This window comes from Tursiops truncatus, chromosome 12 (genome assembly GCF_011762595.2).
Source record: "Tursiops truncatus isolate mTurTru1 chromosome 12, mTurTru1.mat.Y, whole genome shotgun sequence".
Classification (NCBI taxonomy): domain Eukaryota; kingdom Metazoa; phylum Chordata; class Mammalia; order Artiodactyla; family Delphinidae; genus Tursiops; species Tursiops truncatus.
In genome coordinates, this window is record NC_047045.1 from 47,806,596 (window position 1) to 47,825,537 (window position 18,942).

At 37.6% G+C, this 18,942-nt stretch overlaps 1 protein-coding gene across 2 annotated transcripts in view; it reads right to left on the reverse strand.

The window, feature by feature from the left end:
• Positions 1–18,614, reverse strand: part of CEP85L (centrosomal protein 85 like) — a 156,334-nt gene extending 137,720 nt beyond the window's left edge. Inside the window, exon 1 of one of the 2 annotated variants that reach the window (XM_073789531.1) lies at positions 18,517–18,614. In XM_073789531.1, the coding sequence (XP_073645632.1) occupies positions 18,517–18,598 (82 nt within the window). In that variant the 5' untranslated portion in view covers positions 18,599–18,614. Of the gene's footprint in view, positions 1–16,921; positions 17,499–18,516 lie in introns of those variants that run through there. The other variant, XM_019929643.3, reaches the window with a different exon arrangement.
• Between the last annotated feature and the right edge of the window lie 328 nt (positions 18,615–18,942).

Below are 18,942 nucleotides of genomic sequence, written 5' to 3' on the forward strand. Positions count from 1 at the left end.
AAATTTATTCTAATAGATAAATATTCTCTAAAATCCAGCTGACTCAAAATGAGTAACTTTAGCCAGCATGTTAATTCATTCCTTTATTCAGAAGAAATTCTAGTTCATCCTAGAGCACATACCAGCAAGTCCTGCTGCTCTAAATCTGAAAATTCATCGGAGCATTACTGAAGTTATCTGAGGACTACCAACACCAACAACTTTTTTGGATTTCTTTTTCCAGAATAAACAGTCTCGGTTTGTAATAAGGAAGAAACTTTTGCATTCTATTACAAGTTAATCACTAAAGGGATGTTTCCTATAAGCTTAAATTATACATAATGGCCCATCTCTGGGAAACCTGCCTCCCAGGTAGTGAGCATTAAGGTGAAATACCTCTGTTTAGCTCACGCGAGAAACATCCTGACCAGGCCCACCTGTGAATGACTACAGGGAGGAAGAAATTAACACATCCCCTCCGGAGGCTGACCGGAACCAGAAAATGTTTGACTTTACTCCCTCCCCTTTTAGTATAAAAGAAGCCTGAATTCTAACTCAGGCAAGACGGTTCTTTGATGCATGAGCCCACCATCTTCTCAGTTTGCTGGCTTTCCAAATAAAGTCACTATTCCTTGCCCCGACAGCTCATCTCTCGATTTAACAGCCTGTTGTGCAATGAGCAGTACGAGCTTGAACTCGATAACAAGTTGACCTGTATGGTTTATTTATTTATTTTTTGGGCCACACCGTGTGGCTTGTGAGATCTTAGTTCCCCAACCACGGATTGAACCCAGGCCCTCGGCAGTGAGAGCACAGAGTCCTAACCACCTGATTGCCAGGGAATTCCCCTGTATGGTTCAAAACTCTTAGACAACATCAAACATAGTATGATGATTACTTTTATGTGTCAACATAACTGGACCATGGGGTGGCCAGATACTGGGTCAAACATTCTGCACGTTTCTGTGAGGCTATTTTTAGGTGAGATTAATATTTAAATTGGTAGACTGAGTAAAGCAGATTGCCCTCCATATGTGGATGGGCCTCATCAAACCAGCTGAAGGTCTGAATGGAACAAAAGGTTGACCCACCCCCAATAAAGAGAGAATTCTTCCTGCCTAAAGGCCTTCAAAATAGAACAATGGCTTTTCCCTGTCTTTGGACTGGAAGTGAAACATCAGCTCTTCCTGGGTCTCAGGCCTGTCAGCCTTCAGAATAAAACTCCAACATCAGCTCTCCTGGTTCTCAGGCCTTCAAATTCAATTTGAAACTAAACCATTGACTCCCCTGGGTCTCCAGCTTGCTGACTCACACAGCAGACCTTGGGTCTTACCAGCCTCCATAATCACATGAACAAATTCTTTACAATAAATCTCTTCCTACAGATATATAGAGATAGAAAAAGAATATAAATACACATTTCTTTTCTCAAGTGCACATGAAACATTCTCCAAGACAGATCGTGTCTTATGACACAAAATAAGTCTTACTACATTTAAGAAGATTTACACCATATCCAGCCATCTTTTCCAATGACAATGGTATGAAATAAATCAATTAAAAGAAGAAAACAGAAAATTCGCAAATATGTGGTGCTTAAACAACATGCTCCTAAACCACCAATGGGTCAAAAAAGAAATCAAAAGGGAAATCAAAAAATATCTTGAGACAAATGATGGAAACACAACATAACAAAACTTACGGAATGCAAAAGCAGTTCTAAGAGGGAAGTTTGTAGTGATAAATGCCAACATTAAGAAAGCTCAAATGAACAATCTAACTTTACACCTTAAGGAACTAGAAAAAGAACAAACTAACCCCAAACTTAGTAGAAGGAAGGAACTAATTTAGGATTCCGGGCTTTCACTGCCGTGGCCTGGGTTCAGTCTCTGATCAGGGAATTGAGATACTGCAAGCTGCGTGGTGACGCTAAAAAAAAAAAAAAGTTTAAAGAAGGAAGGAAATAAGAAGAATCAGAGTGGAAATAAATGAAATATAGATTAAAAAGGCAACTGAAAAGATCAATGAAACTAAAGCTATTTTGAAAAGATAAACAAAACTGACAAGCCTGAATGACTACGGGAAAAAAAAGTCTCAAATAAAATAAAAAAGGTGACATTACAACTGCTCACACAAAAATACAAAGGATCATAAGAAACTGCTATGAACAATCATAAGCCAACAAATTGGCCAACCTAGAAGAAATGAATAAATTCCTAGAAACATACAACCTACCAAGACTAAATCATGAAGACAAAGAAAGTCTGAACAGATCAATTACTAGTACAGATATTGAATCAATAATCAAAAACCTTTCAACAAAGATATGTCCAGGACCAAATGGCTTCACCAGGGAATGAATCCTACCAAACATTTAAAGAATTAATACCAATCCTTCTCAAACTCTTCTAAAAAATGGAAAGGGAGAGAATAATTCCAAACTCTTTTTAAGAAGCCATCATTACCCTATACTGGACACTACATTACCCAGACAAGGACACTACAAGAAAATCACAGGCTAATATCCCTAATAACATAGATACAAAAATCCTCAACAAAATATTAGCAAACCTAATTTAACAGCACATCAAAAGGACCATACACCATAATCAAATGGGATTCATTCCAGGGATGCAAGAATGGTTCAACATATGCAAATCAATAAATGTGATATACCACATCAACAACATAAAGCATAGACATCATATAAACTCAAAAGATGTAGGAAAAGTATTTGATAAAATTCAACATCCTTTCAAGATAAAACTCTCAACAAACTGGGTACAGAGGGAACATAACTCAACACAATAAAGGCCATATATGACTAGCCCACAGTTAACATCATACTCAACAGTGAAAAAGCTGAGGAACAAGATCAGGAACAAGACAAGGATACCTACTCTCACCACTTTTACTTAATGAAGTACTGGAAGTCCTAGCCAGAGCAATTAGATAAGAAAAAGAAATAAAAGGTATCCAAATCGGAAAGGAAGCAGTAAAACTGTCTCTATTTGCATATGACATACTATATATGGAAAACCACCAAAAAACTGTTAGAACTAATCAGCAAATTCAGTAAAGTTACAGAATACAAAAATCAATACATAAAAATCAGTTATGTTTCTATATACTAACAACAAACTATTGAAAAGACATATTAAGAAAACAATCCATTTACAATTGCATTGAAAAGAAGACTAAGAAGTAAATTAAACCAAGGAAGTAAAATATCCACACATCAAAAACTATAATACCTTGAGATGAAAGAAACTGAAGAAGACACAAATAAATGGAAAGATATTTCATGCTCACAAATTGGAAGAATATTGTTAAAATGTCCATACTACCCAGAGTAAGCCACAGATTCAATGCAATCCCTATAAAAATTTCAATGGTATTTTTCACAGAAATAGAAAAAACAATGCTAAAATTTGTATAGAACCACAAAAGACCTTGAATGGCCAAATCAATTCTGAAAAAGAACAAAGCTGGAAGCATCAAACATCCTGATTTCAAACTATACTATAAAGCTATAGCAATTAAAACAGTATTGTCACTAAATAAAGACTCACAGATCACTGGAATGGAACAGAGAGCACAGAAATAAACCCATGCATACACAGTGAGTTAATTTACTATCAAGGATCCAAGAATATACGAAGGGGAAAGGATAAATGGTGTTAGGAAAACGGGATAGCCAAAGGCAAAAGAATTAAACCGTTCCCCTATCTTACACGATACACAAAAATGAACTCAAAATGGATTAAAGATTTGAACATAAGACCTGAAACCATAAAACTCCTAGAAGAAAACATACAGGTATGCTCCTTAACATTGATCTTGCAATGATTTTTTTTGGATTTTGACACCAACAGCAAAAATAAACCAATGGTACTATATCAAACTAAAAAGCTTTTGAATAGCAAGGAAAATCATCATAAAAAGAAACGAAAGAAAGAAAGGAAGGAAGGAACGAACGAAGGAAGAAAGAAAGGAAAGAAAGAAATAAAAGAAAAAAGAAAAGAAAAGGCAACCTATAGAATGGGAGAAAATATTTGCAAACCATATATCCAATAAGGGATTAATATACAAAATATATAAAGAACAACTCAACAGCAAAAAAACACCCAAATAAACTATGGCCAAAGGGCCTGAATAGATATTTTTCCAAAGACACACACACACACACACACACACACACAAAAACACACACAATAGAATATTATGCTAAGTCTTAGCATCAAATGTAGAATATAATGACTATAGTTAACAACAGTTTTGTATACTTGAAATTTGCTAAGAGAATAAAACTTAAAGTGTTCTCAACTAAAAAAAAAAAGGAATTATGTGAGGTGATGGATGTGTTAACCAACTCTAATGAGAATCCTTTCTCAATGTATATATGTATCAAAACATCACATTTACACTTTAATACATTACAATTTTATTTATCAATTATACCTCAATAAAGCTAAATTTAAAAAAAAAGAATCCAACATTTGGGACAATGGGGCTATAGAATGTTCCTTAAGCGTTATTTCTAATAAGGAACTGTTACAAATAAACCAAAAGGGAGAAGGGAACACAATTTTGGCCATTAAAATAGTGAAGACCTAAAAGTATAAAATGTTTATATTGTCAATCTAAGTATGACATAAAATTTAATAAATCAGAAGTTCACAAATAACCTCAGATTTCATATTGTCTAGGAATTCTCTGAACTCTTTTTTTGCCTGTTTCTAGCTTAGCACTCACCATATCAAACTGAAGTTATCTGTACCTGTATCTGTCCTCCTTCTAGACTGTAGTAATAGTCATTGAGGGCAAGGACCATGTGTTCCAGATCTTACTCAGTGCTGCAGCCAGCACACAGTAAACATTCAAACAAACAAAAAAAACTGCATAAAGCAACTGGAAAGAAATACATCAAAATACTACCTGTGGTTTTCCCTAGATGGTAAGATTACTGGTAATTTCTTTGACTTTTATGCTTTGTATTATTACTTTAATAATCAGAAAAATAAGCTTTATTTTTTTAATCCTTAAACCCCACCACTAATAAACCAAATAATTTACTTATTAAGTACCTCTTAGTTATTCTATACCTGTTCTAAGTAACTATTAATGAAAGTCTTTGGAGATATGTTTTCTGGGAAATGGGTATACAACTTACTTGGCCTAGTTTGGAACAAAATGCGTACATTCTAACACATCAAACTACCTTAACTTTTTTTAAATGTTTAAAAATTCAAAACTACAAATTAATGTTCACAAAATGAATTATATTTATACACTTAAAAGGAAAAAAATTTCTTCAAAGTAAAGAACTTAGAACAGACTGGTTCTTTGTTTTGGTTGATAGCTACAAGTCTGTTTCAATATCACAATTAATTTAGTCCAGTAGAAGAAAAAAATTATGAAGCTTTTTAAAGCTGTAGGAGAGTCTACCGGGGAAACACAGCAACTCATATACTTTGACAAAAGACCAGTGCAGTCCTTTTTCTAGGAAGGTATCCTCATCAAAAGAACTCTAGAAGAAGGAAGCATATAATAAGTCCAATCACATCAGACAAATCATTCGATCAATCAATGGGGAAAACATGTCCTATTCAGAACAGCATCTTATTCTTTTAAATCAGTAAGACATTTTAATTTGCTTATGATGGTATCACAATGATCTTATTTATGCTGAACTTTTCCTTTTAAAGGAATAGGCAGTTCATTCAGGTTTCCCAAAATGACGAAATTATCTCTAGAAGGTGATCTCCTCTAGCCTGAATTCACATTTGTCTTAACCTTTAAATATAACTACTACTTTCTTAAAAAGATCAAATATTTTATGTGCCTAGAACACTGAAGATAATTAACAAAATGTCATGATTGAAATAACATTCTAATCTTTCATTTAGATTGAATGAATTCAATCTGAGAAGAATGACATGGCGTGTCTCTATTCAACATAATCCAGAATCACAAAGCAGTCAGAATTAGACACGAATATGTTTACCAGGTGATACAAGGAAAATTTTCTCACACAATAGTTATAAGACTACACTACTAAAAGGGAATTACTCAATTTCTAGGTATGTAAAAAAAAACAAACTTTAAGGCTCAGTGATCTCTGAAATAAAGTATTACCTAGGTCCTATCATATTAGAGCAACTGAATGACTGTGTAGAATCCGCTCTCTCTAGAACAAAGATGCATTTCTGCAAGAACAGCAAAGATTCCCAAGACACCATACATTGGGACTTCTCTTTGGAAGGCAATACATTACATTTTTTAATACCAATTTCAATAATTTTAAATAGAATACTGAACGCCCAGGGATAACTTATTTAATAATTACTAATATTTCTCACATTGGAAAAACAGGAAGATTAGCATCAAATGAATAAGTAACCTATTATATTTTATTTTATTTCTGAAGCTTGTTTTCTAAATTGGAAGCAAAAATGCATACAACATCAAGTCTTCCACAATATGCTAACATAATTGTAACTGCACTTACAAGAACTAATCTTATTGAATTTTTAAAATGACAATGCTAAGCCAAAAAAATAAACAACACCATTGACAAAGCAGATTTATAGTTGTAAATAAAAAGCTAAATGTACAATACAAACTATGAATACAAATTACGGTGTCTTTTAAAATGCAGGTTATCACCCATTCAGTGCACTGAGACCAACCTTTTTTAATAAAATAGAAAAAAAAGAAAATATCAAATCATATTTACCCTTATTTGACATAAGATACAAAAATCTCACAATATAACATCTCTGAAATGTTAACAAGTACTTCTCCTCAAAGTTCAGAACAGTAGCCTTCAAACTGCCCCAATTCTATCAATAGAAACCAAGTTAAAAAGAAATAAATGCAGGGAATACAACAACAAAAATCTCTTTTCCTTAACTCATACACCTAATCCATTTCTGAAACTCTTCAGTCCATTTCAGAAGTATTCACTGAATTAGTTCTCTCCTCTTCTTCCCACTGTCACAGATCATATGTCTTTTGGCTGAACTGCTGCACAGATGTCCTGCTGGAGTAACTCTGCCCAAGCCAGCCTCTACCCTACTATCAGAAAATATATTTACGTCATTCTTTTGCTTAAAACTCAAATTCCTTAACTTTGGCAAAGTTCTTCAACTGGCAACCTCATTTTCTAAGAGTTTACAATCCTACCCCTCCCACATCAGCTCCTCTACACTCTGTAGCTGCACATACCTAACCACTGCCTCCAAACAGATCAGGTTCTTTCATTGACTCCAAGCTATTTCTCTTCTCTCTCTTCTTTAAGAGTCCTGATTCAGAATTAACTTGCTCTAAATGTTTTCTCTGATTTCTCCAGGTGGTACTAAAATAACTACTACTTTGTGCTCTCCCAATATATCACTCAAAATACCATAACAGCATTTACTAAATTATATTAACCCATATGTATATGACTTACTTCTTCCTCACCAAAAGGCAACATTTTTAGTCTCTAGCACAGAGCTGCACAGTTAAGACAGGGTCTCAATAAATGTAGTCATTATAACTACTGGGTACCCAATAAATGTTCCTGGCATAAAATTAAAATTTTGGAAGCTTTATAATTAGATCTTAAAAATAGTCTTTGTTTTAGAAGGATTAAAACAGGGTGTTTTTGTGTTTCATTTTGTTTTTGGTTGTTGTCTGTTTGTTTTAAAATCCAGGAGATTTTAAACTATCCCTTGAGCCAGTTTGCATTTAAGTATCTATTTAAAGATCAGTAAATATTTTCCAATGCAGATAAAAACAAACAAACAAAACAATAAATCACTAATAATTATAAGTGATTTGAAAGGCTGTTGGCCAAAATTCCTAATAAATGTGGGAAAACAATTTTCAATAGCGTCAAAAGGCACCAAAAAACAGAACATTAAAACACAAGAAAAATACTCACATTAATAGTAATCAGGAAAACAAAAACAGAAAATCTTGTACTACACTGGAAAATACCTAGCTAAAGTGAAAGAAACATAATATAGAGATATTTATGTTATTCATCCTACTCTTCTACTTCATTTCAGTACTGTTTATCTCTAGGGTAAGTGACTCCAATAGTTTTAACTTTTCTTTAATTATAGAATTAACAGTATAGCTTAGTGGAAAAGAATATGGACTATGAAACTAGACTGCCTGGGTTCAAGTTCTGTACCACTCTTATAAGCAGTGAGATCTTGAGTAAGTCACTTAGCCAATCTGTGCCTCAGTTTCTTCATATGTAAGAAGAGAAAAAAAATTATAGTATCTATCCTATAGGGCTGTTGTGATAATTAAATGAATTAATATGTAAAGATATTTTTTAAAGTGCCAGGCATAAAAACAGACACAATAGATCAACGGAACAGAATAAAGGGCCCAGAAATAGTCTCTTCAATAAATGGAACTGAGAAAACTGGACAACCACATGCAAAAGAATGAAACTGGACCTTATCTTACACCATACATGAAAATCAACTCAATGGGTTAAAAATGTAAGACTTGAAACTGTAAAACTCCTAGAAGAAAATACAGGGGTAAGCTCCTTGACATCAATCTTGGCAATGATTTTTTTGGATTTGACACCAAAAGCAAAGGCAACAAAAAGTAAAAATAAAAAGTACACTACATCAAACTAAAAAACTTCTGCACAGCAAAGGAAACCATCAACAAAATGAAAAGGCGATCTGCTGAATAGGAGAAAATATTTGCAAGTCATCTATCTTATAAGGGGTTAATAGCCAAAATGTAGAAGTAAATGATACAACTCAATAGAAAAAGAACAATCTGATTAAAAAATGGGGAGAGGAACTGAAAAAACATTTCTCCAAAGAAGACATACAAACGGCAACAGGTACATGAAAAGGTGCTCCACATCACTAATTAGCAGTGAAACGCAAATCAAAACCACTGAGATAGCACCTCATACCTGTTAGAATGGCTATTATTAAAAAGACAAGAAATAACAAGTGTTTGCAAGAATGTGGAGAAAAGAGAAAACTTGTACACTACTGGTGAGCATGTAAATTGGTGCAGCCACCGTAAAACAGTACAGAGGTTACTCAAGAAACTAAAAATAGAACTGCCACAGGATCCAGCAATCCCACTTCCAGGTATATACCCCAAAGAAATGAAATCACTATCTCAAAGGGATACCTGCATCCCCCATGTTCACTGTTGCACTATTTACAACAGCCAAAACACAGAAACAACCTAAGGGTCCATCAACAGATGGATGACTAAAGAAAATGCATTTGTACAGAATGGAATATTATTCAGTCATAAAAAGAAGAAAATCCTGTTGTAACATGAATGGACCTTGAGGGCATTACAGTAAACGAAATATGCCAGAGAAAGACAAATACTGTATGATCTCATTTATATGTAGAATCTAAAAACAAACAAACTCATAGAGACAGGGAACTGACCTGTGGCTTCCGGGGGCAGGTGGTGGGAGGGTGGGGGTTTGAAACAGGTGAAGGTGGTCCAAAAGTACAAACTTCCAGGTATAAGATAAATAAGTTTGTGGATATAATGTACAGCATGGCGACTATAGTTAACAATACTATACTGTATATCTAAAAGTTACTAAAATTAGTAAATCTTTAAAGTTCTCATCACAAGAAAAAAAACATAACTATGTGTGGTGATAGACATTAACTAAACTCATTATGGTAATCATTTTGCAATATATACATACAGCAAGTCATTATATTGTACACCTTAAACTAATACAATGTTATATATCAATTACACCTCAATCAAACTGGAAAAAAATCTACCTCAATCTAAGTTAATTGGCTTTCTTGCATTTAAGGATTTAAATCGAATTTTAAGTAATCAACACCTAGTATTCTTTGCTTTCTAAATATAAAAAAGAAATCTGGAAGTTCATTAACTATTACAATTAAAACTACTTATTAGTACTATTATTACTAAAATTAATAAAAATAATTTAAAAAATATTACCACAAAAGGTATAAGACTATAGTCTTCAGATGTGATTCTAAATGTCGTTACATTCAATTTGAGTATAACAAGGAAGAGTTTTAAACTAGGTTGGTTCAGGTGGAGGTTAAAATTAACTCAATTAAGAACAATGATCAGATGGATAAATAAGTGGTTCACCTTTCACATAAAAAGTATGAATTCAAACCAGTAATATTCACTCATGATATAAAACAAGGAACTCAAGAGCGTCAGGGTAGCAACCAACAAAGGTAAGACCATCTCCTTCTACGAAAAAAATCATGTGCCTGTCGATTTCAATATGTGGAGAGGCCAAAGATTCCTATCTTACACTCTGGTTACATGAAATGCTGTATTCAAAAGAGTATTTTGGTAGCTATTTGGAATGAGGGCCACATATTTAATTTAGTCTCTCATAAGCCTTTGTTTCTGTTTATAAACTGGAAAAAAATGAGGTATGATAAAAACTAATAAGAGGTTTTTTTAATAAAACCACTACAAATGTGAGGGAGTATAACAAGTCGTATTCCAGAGGGGTTTGTCTTTGAATATAACTATTTCACAATATCAATTAATAGAGAAAATATTCTACATGGTAGCAAATTATGTCCAAACTTAAGAAGGATCATCAGCCCAGGAGGAAATAAAAGCCCCAATAAAAATAAACATTCCTAAATAAAGTTGTTAAGACCTAATGAAAATTCACATAGCCACTGACCTCCAAAGAAAACACAGTAAGCTCATTATTTCTCAATTAGCCTTTTGTTTTCTGATACTTAGGAGCCTAAGTGCTTTACATAATACATTTAAATGCCAAAATGAAAACAAAACTTTAGTTTTAAAACACTCCAAAATAAAGTTTTGAGAAAATTTATAAATAACACCCCCTAATTTAAAAACTTAACTTCTAGTTAAACTTTTCAGTACATTATTCCTAAAATGAGATGGGATGCTCAGAATTAATGAAAAAGCTTCAGTAATGTCATGACAAAGCAATGTATATTGATTATGATCAATAAACACACAATATCTGCCTCTACAAGACAGTGAAAGCACCTCATAGAAAACTTTAAACTTTACATGAAATGTAGTCCAAATTTTTCATCCCATTCTCTTTCAGAAGGTTAACTAAAAACTAGAGTTCACTTCAGAACTCTGAACTTTTAGTGTTAAAACAGCATCAATAAAGCAATGAAGACATCTACTATGTAAAGAGGGCATAAAACAAAGTTCCTGATCTTGAATCTACTATCTTTAAAGTAATTTAAAACCTTACACCAGTTCAGATGCCCTAGGCAGAATCCTATAGTCAAGACTCAGTGACTGTTCAATGTAAGGCATCCCAGGAGACACCACCGCTAGTTTTAAAACTGAATGTCCCAGGCAAACCCAGATAGTTGGTCGCCCTAGCTTGAGAGGTGGTAAGGGCAAAGAAAGCAACCCAAACACTCACTGAGAACTTATGTACCAATTCTATGTAATAAAATGTGCAGACTCGATTAGAGAGTCTTTAATCCCTACTAGTTCTAACTTTTTAAGTCTCTCACTGGAAGTATGCAGTGGCACTGGTCCATCCTCTTCTGTCTCGTCTTACATGGCCTCTTGGAAGCATGCGGCTCTGGTGGTGAAGACTCCTTCCTCAGTCTCCTCTCCTCTGGAACACCACACCCTGCTGGGTGCACTCCTACTTCACTGGCTGCTCCTTCTCAGTCTCTTTGGATGGCTCCTCCTCCTCTATCTGACCAGAAGACGGTAACCTCTGCTGCCTTCTCCATACTCTATGTGATCACGTTTAGACATCATTTAGACACAGCTAACTCTCAAAATCCCTACCTCCACCTTCCCATCTCCCCACTGAGATGCAGACTTGTATACCCAACTTCTCACCTGAACCTCTAAAATGCATCTCAAACGCCACACGGCTAAAACAGGACCCTTAATTCCACTTATCTTCCTCACATTCCTCCACACCTCAGAAAATGGCACCACCATCCATTATAATTACTGAAGCCCCAACTAAGACATCGTCTTTGATTCCTCCTTCCTTCATTTACCACCCCCAAACCATCAGTAAATCCTGTCAGCTTTATTTCTCGAGTATATTCCAGGCCCATTCTGTTCTCTCCAATCCGATCTTACCACTCTGATCCAAGCCATCATCTCTCACCCAATCACCGCAATGACCTATTAACCGGCTTCCCTGCCGCCAATCTTTCCCCCACTGCGCCACAATTTCTTCCCCCACAAAACAGCCAGGAGTGATCTATAAACACCAAGGACAGGGATATCTACTTCATCTCCCCAGGACACAGAACACAGAACGAGGTTTGCCTCACAGTAGCACTCAGTGTGCTGAGCGAAAGAATGAACAGTCATCTCCCCTACCCACCCACAGCTGCCCTCCCCTCACACAGAAAAGAACCCCAAATTCTTACTAATTCTTACGATGCCTTACATCAGGCCTCCCTCACCTCATATCCCTACTCACTGTGCTCCAGACTCACTGACCTCTGATATTCCTCAAGCTCCCCTAATTCATTTCCACCTTGGAGCTGTTTCTATACGCTCTGCCTGGACACTCCTGCCCCCATGTCTGGCTCCTCATCATTCAGGTCTCAGAGCAATGCTACCTCCTCAGGGAGGCCTTCTCTACCCAGCTCTACCCACACCATCTCACCAGCTCCCTTTTCTTCACAGTACTTAACATCAGCTGAGTTATCTTGTTAGTTTACTTACAGACTGTTTCCTCCCTACTAGAATGTAAGTTCCCTTAGAGCTGGGACCCTACCTTTCTTGTTCAATGATGTATCCCCAGCACCTAGTACAATGCCTACCACACAATGTTTACTGAAAGAATGACTCATATTCACCAAGTACTTATGTACCTGCCAAGCACTATGCTAGGTAACAACAATGAATTTTTTTTAATTAAAGAAAAATAGAAAGTGCAAGTAAAATATTAGTATGAAGAGCAATTTGATGTTCTTTTATGTTGATCAGTCCCGTTCTTAAAATGAATGACCTTATACAATAAATTCCACTTTGTAGAATATTATTTTGCCAGTGTAAAATATATATATCCTTAAGTAGTAACAATAATTAGTATTTCATTGTAGCTTTAGAAGTTATCTAAATGATCACATTGTTCATTTTTTAATATACAATTTGAAGGAACTAATTAAGCTATAACTCAGTAAAATCTGACAGCCTTCATTTCTTCATCTTTTTCTCAGAGTACAAATATACACATTTCATCCAGTCAGAAAACTCAAGACTGTGTAAAAACTTTCTGTTCTCAACATACAGAAACATTCACAACAGAGGCTGAACTCACCATTTACTGTCTGGCCTCAGATTAATTTACCAGCTTCATTCAAGCCAAGAAGCTATCAGTAATAATCAGGTTCATTTCACAAAAGTCATCACTAAAGTTGAGATTCAACCCTCATCCCCCAAAGCCTATTATAAAAGAACACGTCCAAATGAGTTTAGGCAGAAGAGTTATGTTTCATTGTTATCAGAGTACTTTTGGGTCCATTTAATTCAGAACCACAGAAAAACTTTGTATTTGACATAATCATACCAGTTACTACCACCATCATTATGACATTACTAAACACCTTATGGCCAGGAATCAACTAGGAAAAGGCAGATTTAAAGCTTGAGGCACTGAACAAATGACACTTCTTCAGATCATGTAAGTATTTTCTATAGCATTTTCTCTTCAGCACACTTTAAAACTATCATATCCTACCTCCAAATGTTTTAGGGTTAAATGTATTAATATTTTGAAAGTATGATTTATAAAAAAGAACAAATTCAGTATACTTAAGTACTCAAAATATCCCCATATCATACTAGATTTTTAAAACCTAAGGGAAATACATCTATCTTTCATCCAAATTTGAAACTATTATACATTTTGAATAACAGGATCTTCTCAAATGCACTCAACCAAATGCATAAAAGACATAACATTTGTTCTATTTAAAATTAGCTTTCTAACCACACTTGCCAATTGAAAAAAAAAGGAGGGGGAGGGGCCTTTTGTTTGATCTTTGTAGGGACATATAAGAAAATATTCATTTTATTTTCATTTATAACAATTATCTCTGTAAAGCTGAAAAACTGTGGGTAAAGCCAAAACAAAATTAAATCCTAAAGAAAAGGTCAAAAGTTCAGTATTTTCCAAACCACGCTAATTAGTCCCACTTGTTTTAACTGCTATTACCTTAAAAAGAAAGTTTTCTCCAATTTTTTAGAACACTGGTTCTACATTACCTTTGGTTTTCCCTTTAGTTACATAACTGTATAAACAAACCAGTTTTAGGACACCTAGAATTAACCCACTTACTGAGACAAACTCATTTAAATACCAGAAATAATTTACCTATCTGTCTTCACACAGGCCATCAAAACCAAAATGATTGCTGATAAATTCAATCAGAAGACTGGTTCCTTCTGCTTGCAGAAAAGCTCTAAAATCACTCAAGGTAGTCAAAAGATAATACTGGACAGTGTTTCAAATATATAAATTCCCTTTAAATTCTAAGAAAAAATGCCTACATGAACCAATTCAGAGGTCATTATCTTGACCTTCACCGTCTGCTCATTTGCTAAAGAAACCACACAAGTTTTTCATCTAAGGTATAAATTTTTAAACTAAAAAAATTTTGAAGATTTGCTTGGCTCAAGAAGAAAATAAACATAATTATATCACTATTTTGTAAAAGTAATCTATTCTCAGCATATAGCTGAAAAAAAAATTTTATTGGAAAGGCATGTCCTGACTTACCAAAGGTTTATCACTGTCAAAGGTTAGATAAAATATATTTGTTGTAAAGACATACTGTCCAAATTTATTAAAATTGGGTAGTACTTATAAAGTATCTTCTTCCACTATATTCTTTGTCACAACAAAGGTTTAGAGGGTACAATATAACCTCAAAGTCCTTCCTTCAGTTAATTAAAAATTTCTAAGCACTATGATGTTTTCTTCTTCATAGAAAACAATGGAAAAATGGATACAATGCTTGGGGAATATTAAGCCTTCAAACATGTTATTATTACAAATAAAGTTTAAGAGGTTAGGTTACAAAGACATTACAGATGGCTTCTGACATGTACAGATAAACTGAAACCATTCCCTCCAGCCTCTAGGGATAATGAAGTACCTTCTCATTCACTGAAGTTACTTTGATTGCAGAGTTTGTAAGCACCCAGTGAGCATCAAAAACCTCTCAAGTGCTGTCTCCTCTTCTTAGGACAAATGGTATACATTTCAGAGAAAATAATTTCCTACTTATATGATTTTTTTTTACTAAACTCATGGCTACGTTCAATTCTATTATTTCTAAAAGTGTTGCAGCAGGACCAAATTTAAGAGAATGATTTCAAATCTAACTCTGGATTTTAACATTTTTATGTCTAGATCTAACGTACAGTATGCTACTACAGTTAACAATACTGTATTGTATGCTTGAAATGCATTAAGAGGGTAGACCTTAAAGTTTTCTCACCAAACACACGACACAAAAAGACGGTAACTATGAGGTGATGCATATGTCAACTAGTTTGAGTGTGGAGATCATTTCACAATGTGTGTGTGTGTGTGTGTGGGTGTATATCAAAACCAAGTTGCACATATTAAATGTATCTATCAATACAATTTCTATTTGTCAATTACACCCTAAATAAAGATGACAAAATTATATATGTCTAAAAAAAACCCCACATCACAAATTTCTGAACTATCACAGAATTGCATTATTTGAAATTTTAATAGAAATCTGAGTTTGTGCCTGATATTTTTTAAATAGCAAAAATACTAACAACAAAAAACCACTTCCAAATGCTTCTGCTTTTTTGTTTCTCAAACAGCTTTGAAAATGTATACCAAAATGTCAGTTACACAAGTAGAGCTCATTTTGTGTAAGAAGGTTACTTAACAGGAGTCCTAGAAGCATCTAAAGTTGTAGGAAAATCTTTGTGTAAGTACATATGGCGGTTTTTTCTGGATAAATGATCCATATAACTTGCAGCTTCTCATGGGGGGTTCAAAATTCAATTAAGATTAAAGTGCGTGAAAGAACCGTCAACGTCAGATAACCTGTCACAGGCAACCCAAGCCTTATTTTTTATATCACAAATTAGGGGACGATTTATCCTAATTTGGCGGCTCCTACACAACTTTTAAGTGATAAAAAGCATGAAATGGCTGTGCGTTACAAACAGCTCTCTTCACACACCCAACGCGGCAAACCCCCAATTTTCCTTGAAAGGGCCAGGGACAGGCAAACGGATTAACACCCCTATTGCTCAAAGATCGACTGGCTTTGGCAGGACATGTCCTCCAGAGAGGGCTGCTGGGCGGTGACCAGGTCGCAGTGAGGGGCAGGACCCCTCGGCGGGCACTTGCAGCCAAGGCATCACCAGCAGCCTCCTTCCGCCCCAAAACGCGCCCTAAAGTAGGGTGTGTGGACGCGGCTGCAGCAGATCCCGGTCCCCCTGGCGCGCGCCGCGCCGCCGCCGCTGCAGCACTGTTGCAGCGACCTTCCCGCCCGGGGCTCCGTGAGCCCCGTTACCCACGTCGGCCACACAACCCACGAGAAAAAGGGAGGAGGACGCACAACAAAGCCTAACCCGAGGAGGCCCAAGCGAGCTGTAAGTTGGGGCGCCCGGTTTGCGGCCCGAGGAGGAGCGGCCCGGACACCGAGCCGCGCCGAGCCCGTGTGCCGCGATGCAGGGCGGACAGGGCCGGGGACGCGGGGCGCCAGAAGTCAGCCCGCGGGGCCGGGCGTCAGCAGCCGGGAAGAAGCCGGGCTGGCGAGCTGGCGAGCGGCGTCGGGGGCGGGCGGCCAGGGGGAAACCAGGCCTGAGGAGGGAGGGGAGCGTTGGCGGGGTCCCGAGGCGCCGCGGTCGGCCGCGACCCCCACCCCAGTCGGGGGCCTGTCCCGTTACTTACCCGCCGGGAAGCTGCGGGCTCCGCCGGGGCTGTCCCGGCCGCCGGCCTCCGGGGCCAGGAAGCGCCCCCACATCGCGGGCGGGAGCGCCGAGTGGGCCGGGAGCGCCCGACTCCCCACGTCCGTCCTCCCTGCCTTCGCCTCCGGCGGCGGAAACTTGTCCGAAGCCTGGGCCGCTGCGGCACCGGCGGGGGGACCAGCGGGCGGGCTGGTTAACGGCCGATCAGCGACGGGCGGGGAGCGCAGGGGCCGGATTCGCCGCGGCGGCGGCTGCCATGGTCGAGCCGGCTCGGTTGAGGCCCGGGCCGGGGAAGCGGCGCCTCTGCGATGTCGGCGACTCGGTCCCCGGCTGCGCCCAGCCTCAGAGGCTCCAGGCGAAGTTGCAGCTGCGGCTTCTCTCCGCCCTGCCTCCGCTGGGGGAGCCCGAACCCGAGCCGGGGAGGGGCGGGGCCTGGTGGGGGCGGGGCATCGGGCGCTTACAAACGGCGTGCGCGGCGCCGGGCGGGGCTGCGGACGGGTACCAGTGGGTACCTTTATTCCGCTTTTCTCCGCAGGTGGCAAATAGTCGCTCGGACACACCAGCGGCATCCCTCCTTCCCCATCCCCGCGCCCTGCGAGATGAGGAGAGGGAGGAAACTTGGCCCCGGGCCTCGTCTTTTGGTTCCCCTCCCCCCCCCCACCTTGGGTAATCCCTCAGGGCCTGCAGGGCATAGCTCAGAAAAGGGCGTGGAAGACCTGCCCTCCCTTCACGACTGCTTGTGATGAAAGAGGTTTCCTCGGGAGGGGCTGAGGGACTCCCAGTCTCATTTGGGAGTGATGAAAGAGGTTTCCTCGGGAGAGGCTGAGGGACTCCCAGTCTCATTTGAGATTGGGATTAAAGTTGTCATCATGCATTTCATAAGCATCGTTTATAGATCACTGTGGAGGATAGAGAAGTAGTCATTTTCCTCAACTCGCAAATTCAATGCCTGGGTGTGGGGTGGGGGGAGAGAACAGATACCAAAATATCTACGACACGAAGACCTGTGCAGAAAAAAGCAGAAAAGCCCCAAGGTACTCAGTACCAGAAGGTTCAGGGAGGGGCTGTAAATTTTAATCTAGTAGCCCAATGTTTCAGATAAGCAATTAGAAAGGAGTGAAAATGGCACGAAAGTGTGTAATGGGAGTGTAACTGCCTTACACCCTAAACCTTCACGTTCCTCCTCTGCCTGGTCAGTTCCCACCCTTCACCTGAACCCATAGTACAGGAGCAGGTATCCTGAGAAGGAAAAAAGGATGCAGCAATCTCTTTTTAAATCTTACTTCTCATGGGCAATATTTATAATCCTTCCAATATTTAGATCTAAAATAGTGCATTTAATAAATATTGGTCGGGCACTGTAGAAGGAGGCGAGCTCTGCGCATGGCCGATGAATCAGGTAAACCAGAAAGCAGGTCCCTAACCCTCAACAGGCTTTGAGTCCAGTGATGCTTTTTCCTGTTTTGGATGTTTGCTAACAAAGGCCTCATATTTGTATTTAAGCACCCTGTAATTGGGAAATACTGCTTAAAACTTTTAGAGGTTAAATTACATCTAGGTGTATAACCTATCACTTACCACAGCTGTTTTGTAATTTATCAGATTGCAGTTTTACATTTAGGGTCCCCTGGGTACAGTTCCACTTATTTCTCCAAATCATGAGCAATTGGCCAAGGGTCAACTGTTTCTAAGGATAGAAAGTGACAGAAACATGAAAAAAAAATGTGACTGGTTTCTTTCTGTGATTTAAATGTACATTAGTTCATGTAATATGACGCATGCATAGTATAGGTTCAAAAAGAAACCTAAAAAAGTAAATTCTAAAATGAATTATCAGAAGCTATAGAACCAGATGAAAGTATCCTTTTTTTTTCATGATTTATACTTACCATACTCTCATATTAGGTATAGCATTTATTAAATACTAAACTTTTTCTACACAGTTCCAAGAAATGTATGAACTATTGCAGATATATCTCAATCCTTTGTGAGTTTAATATGTAC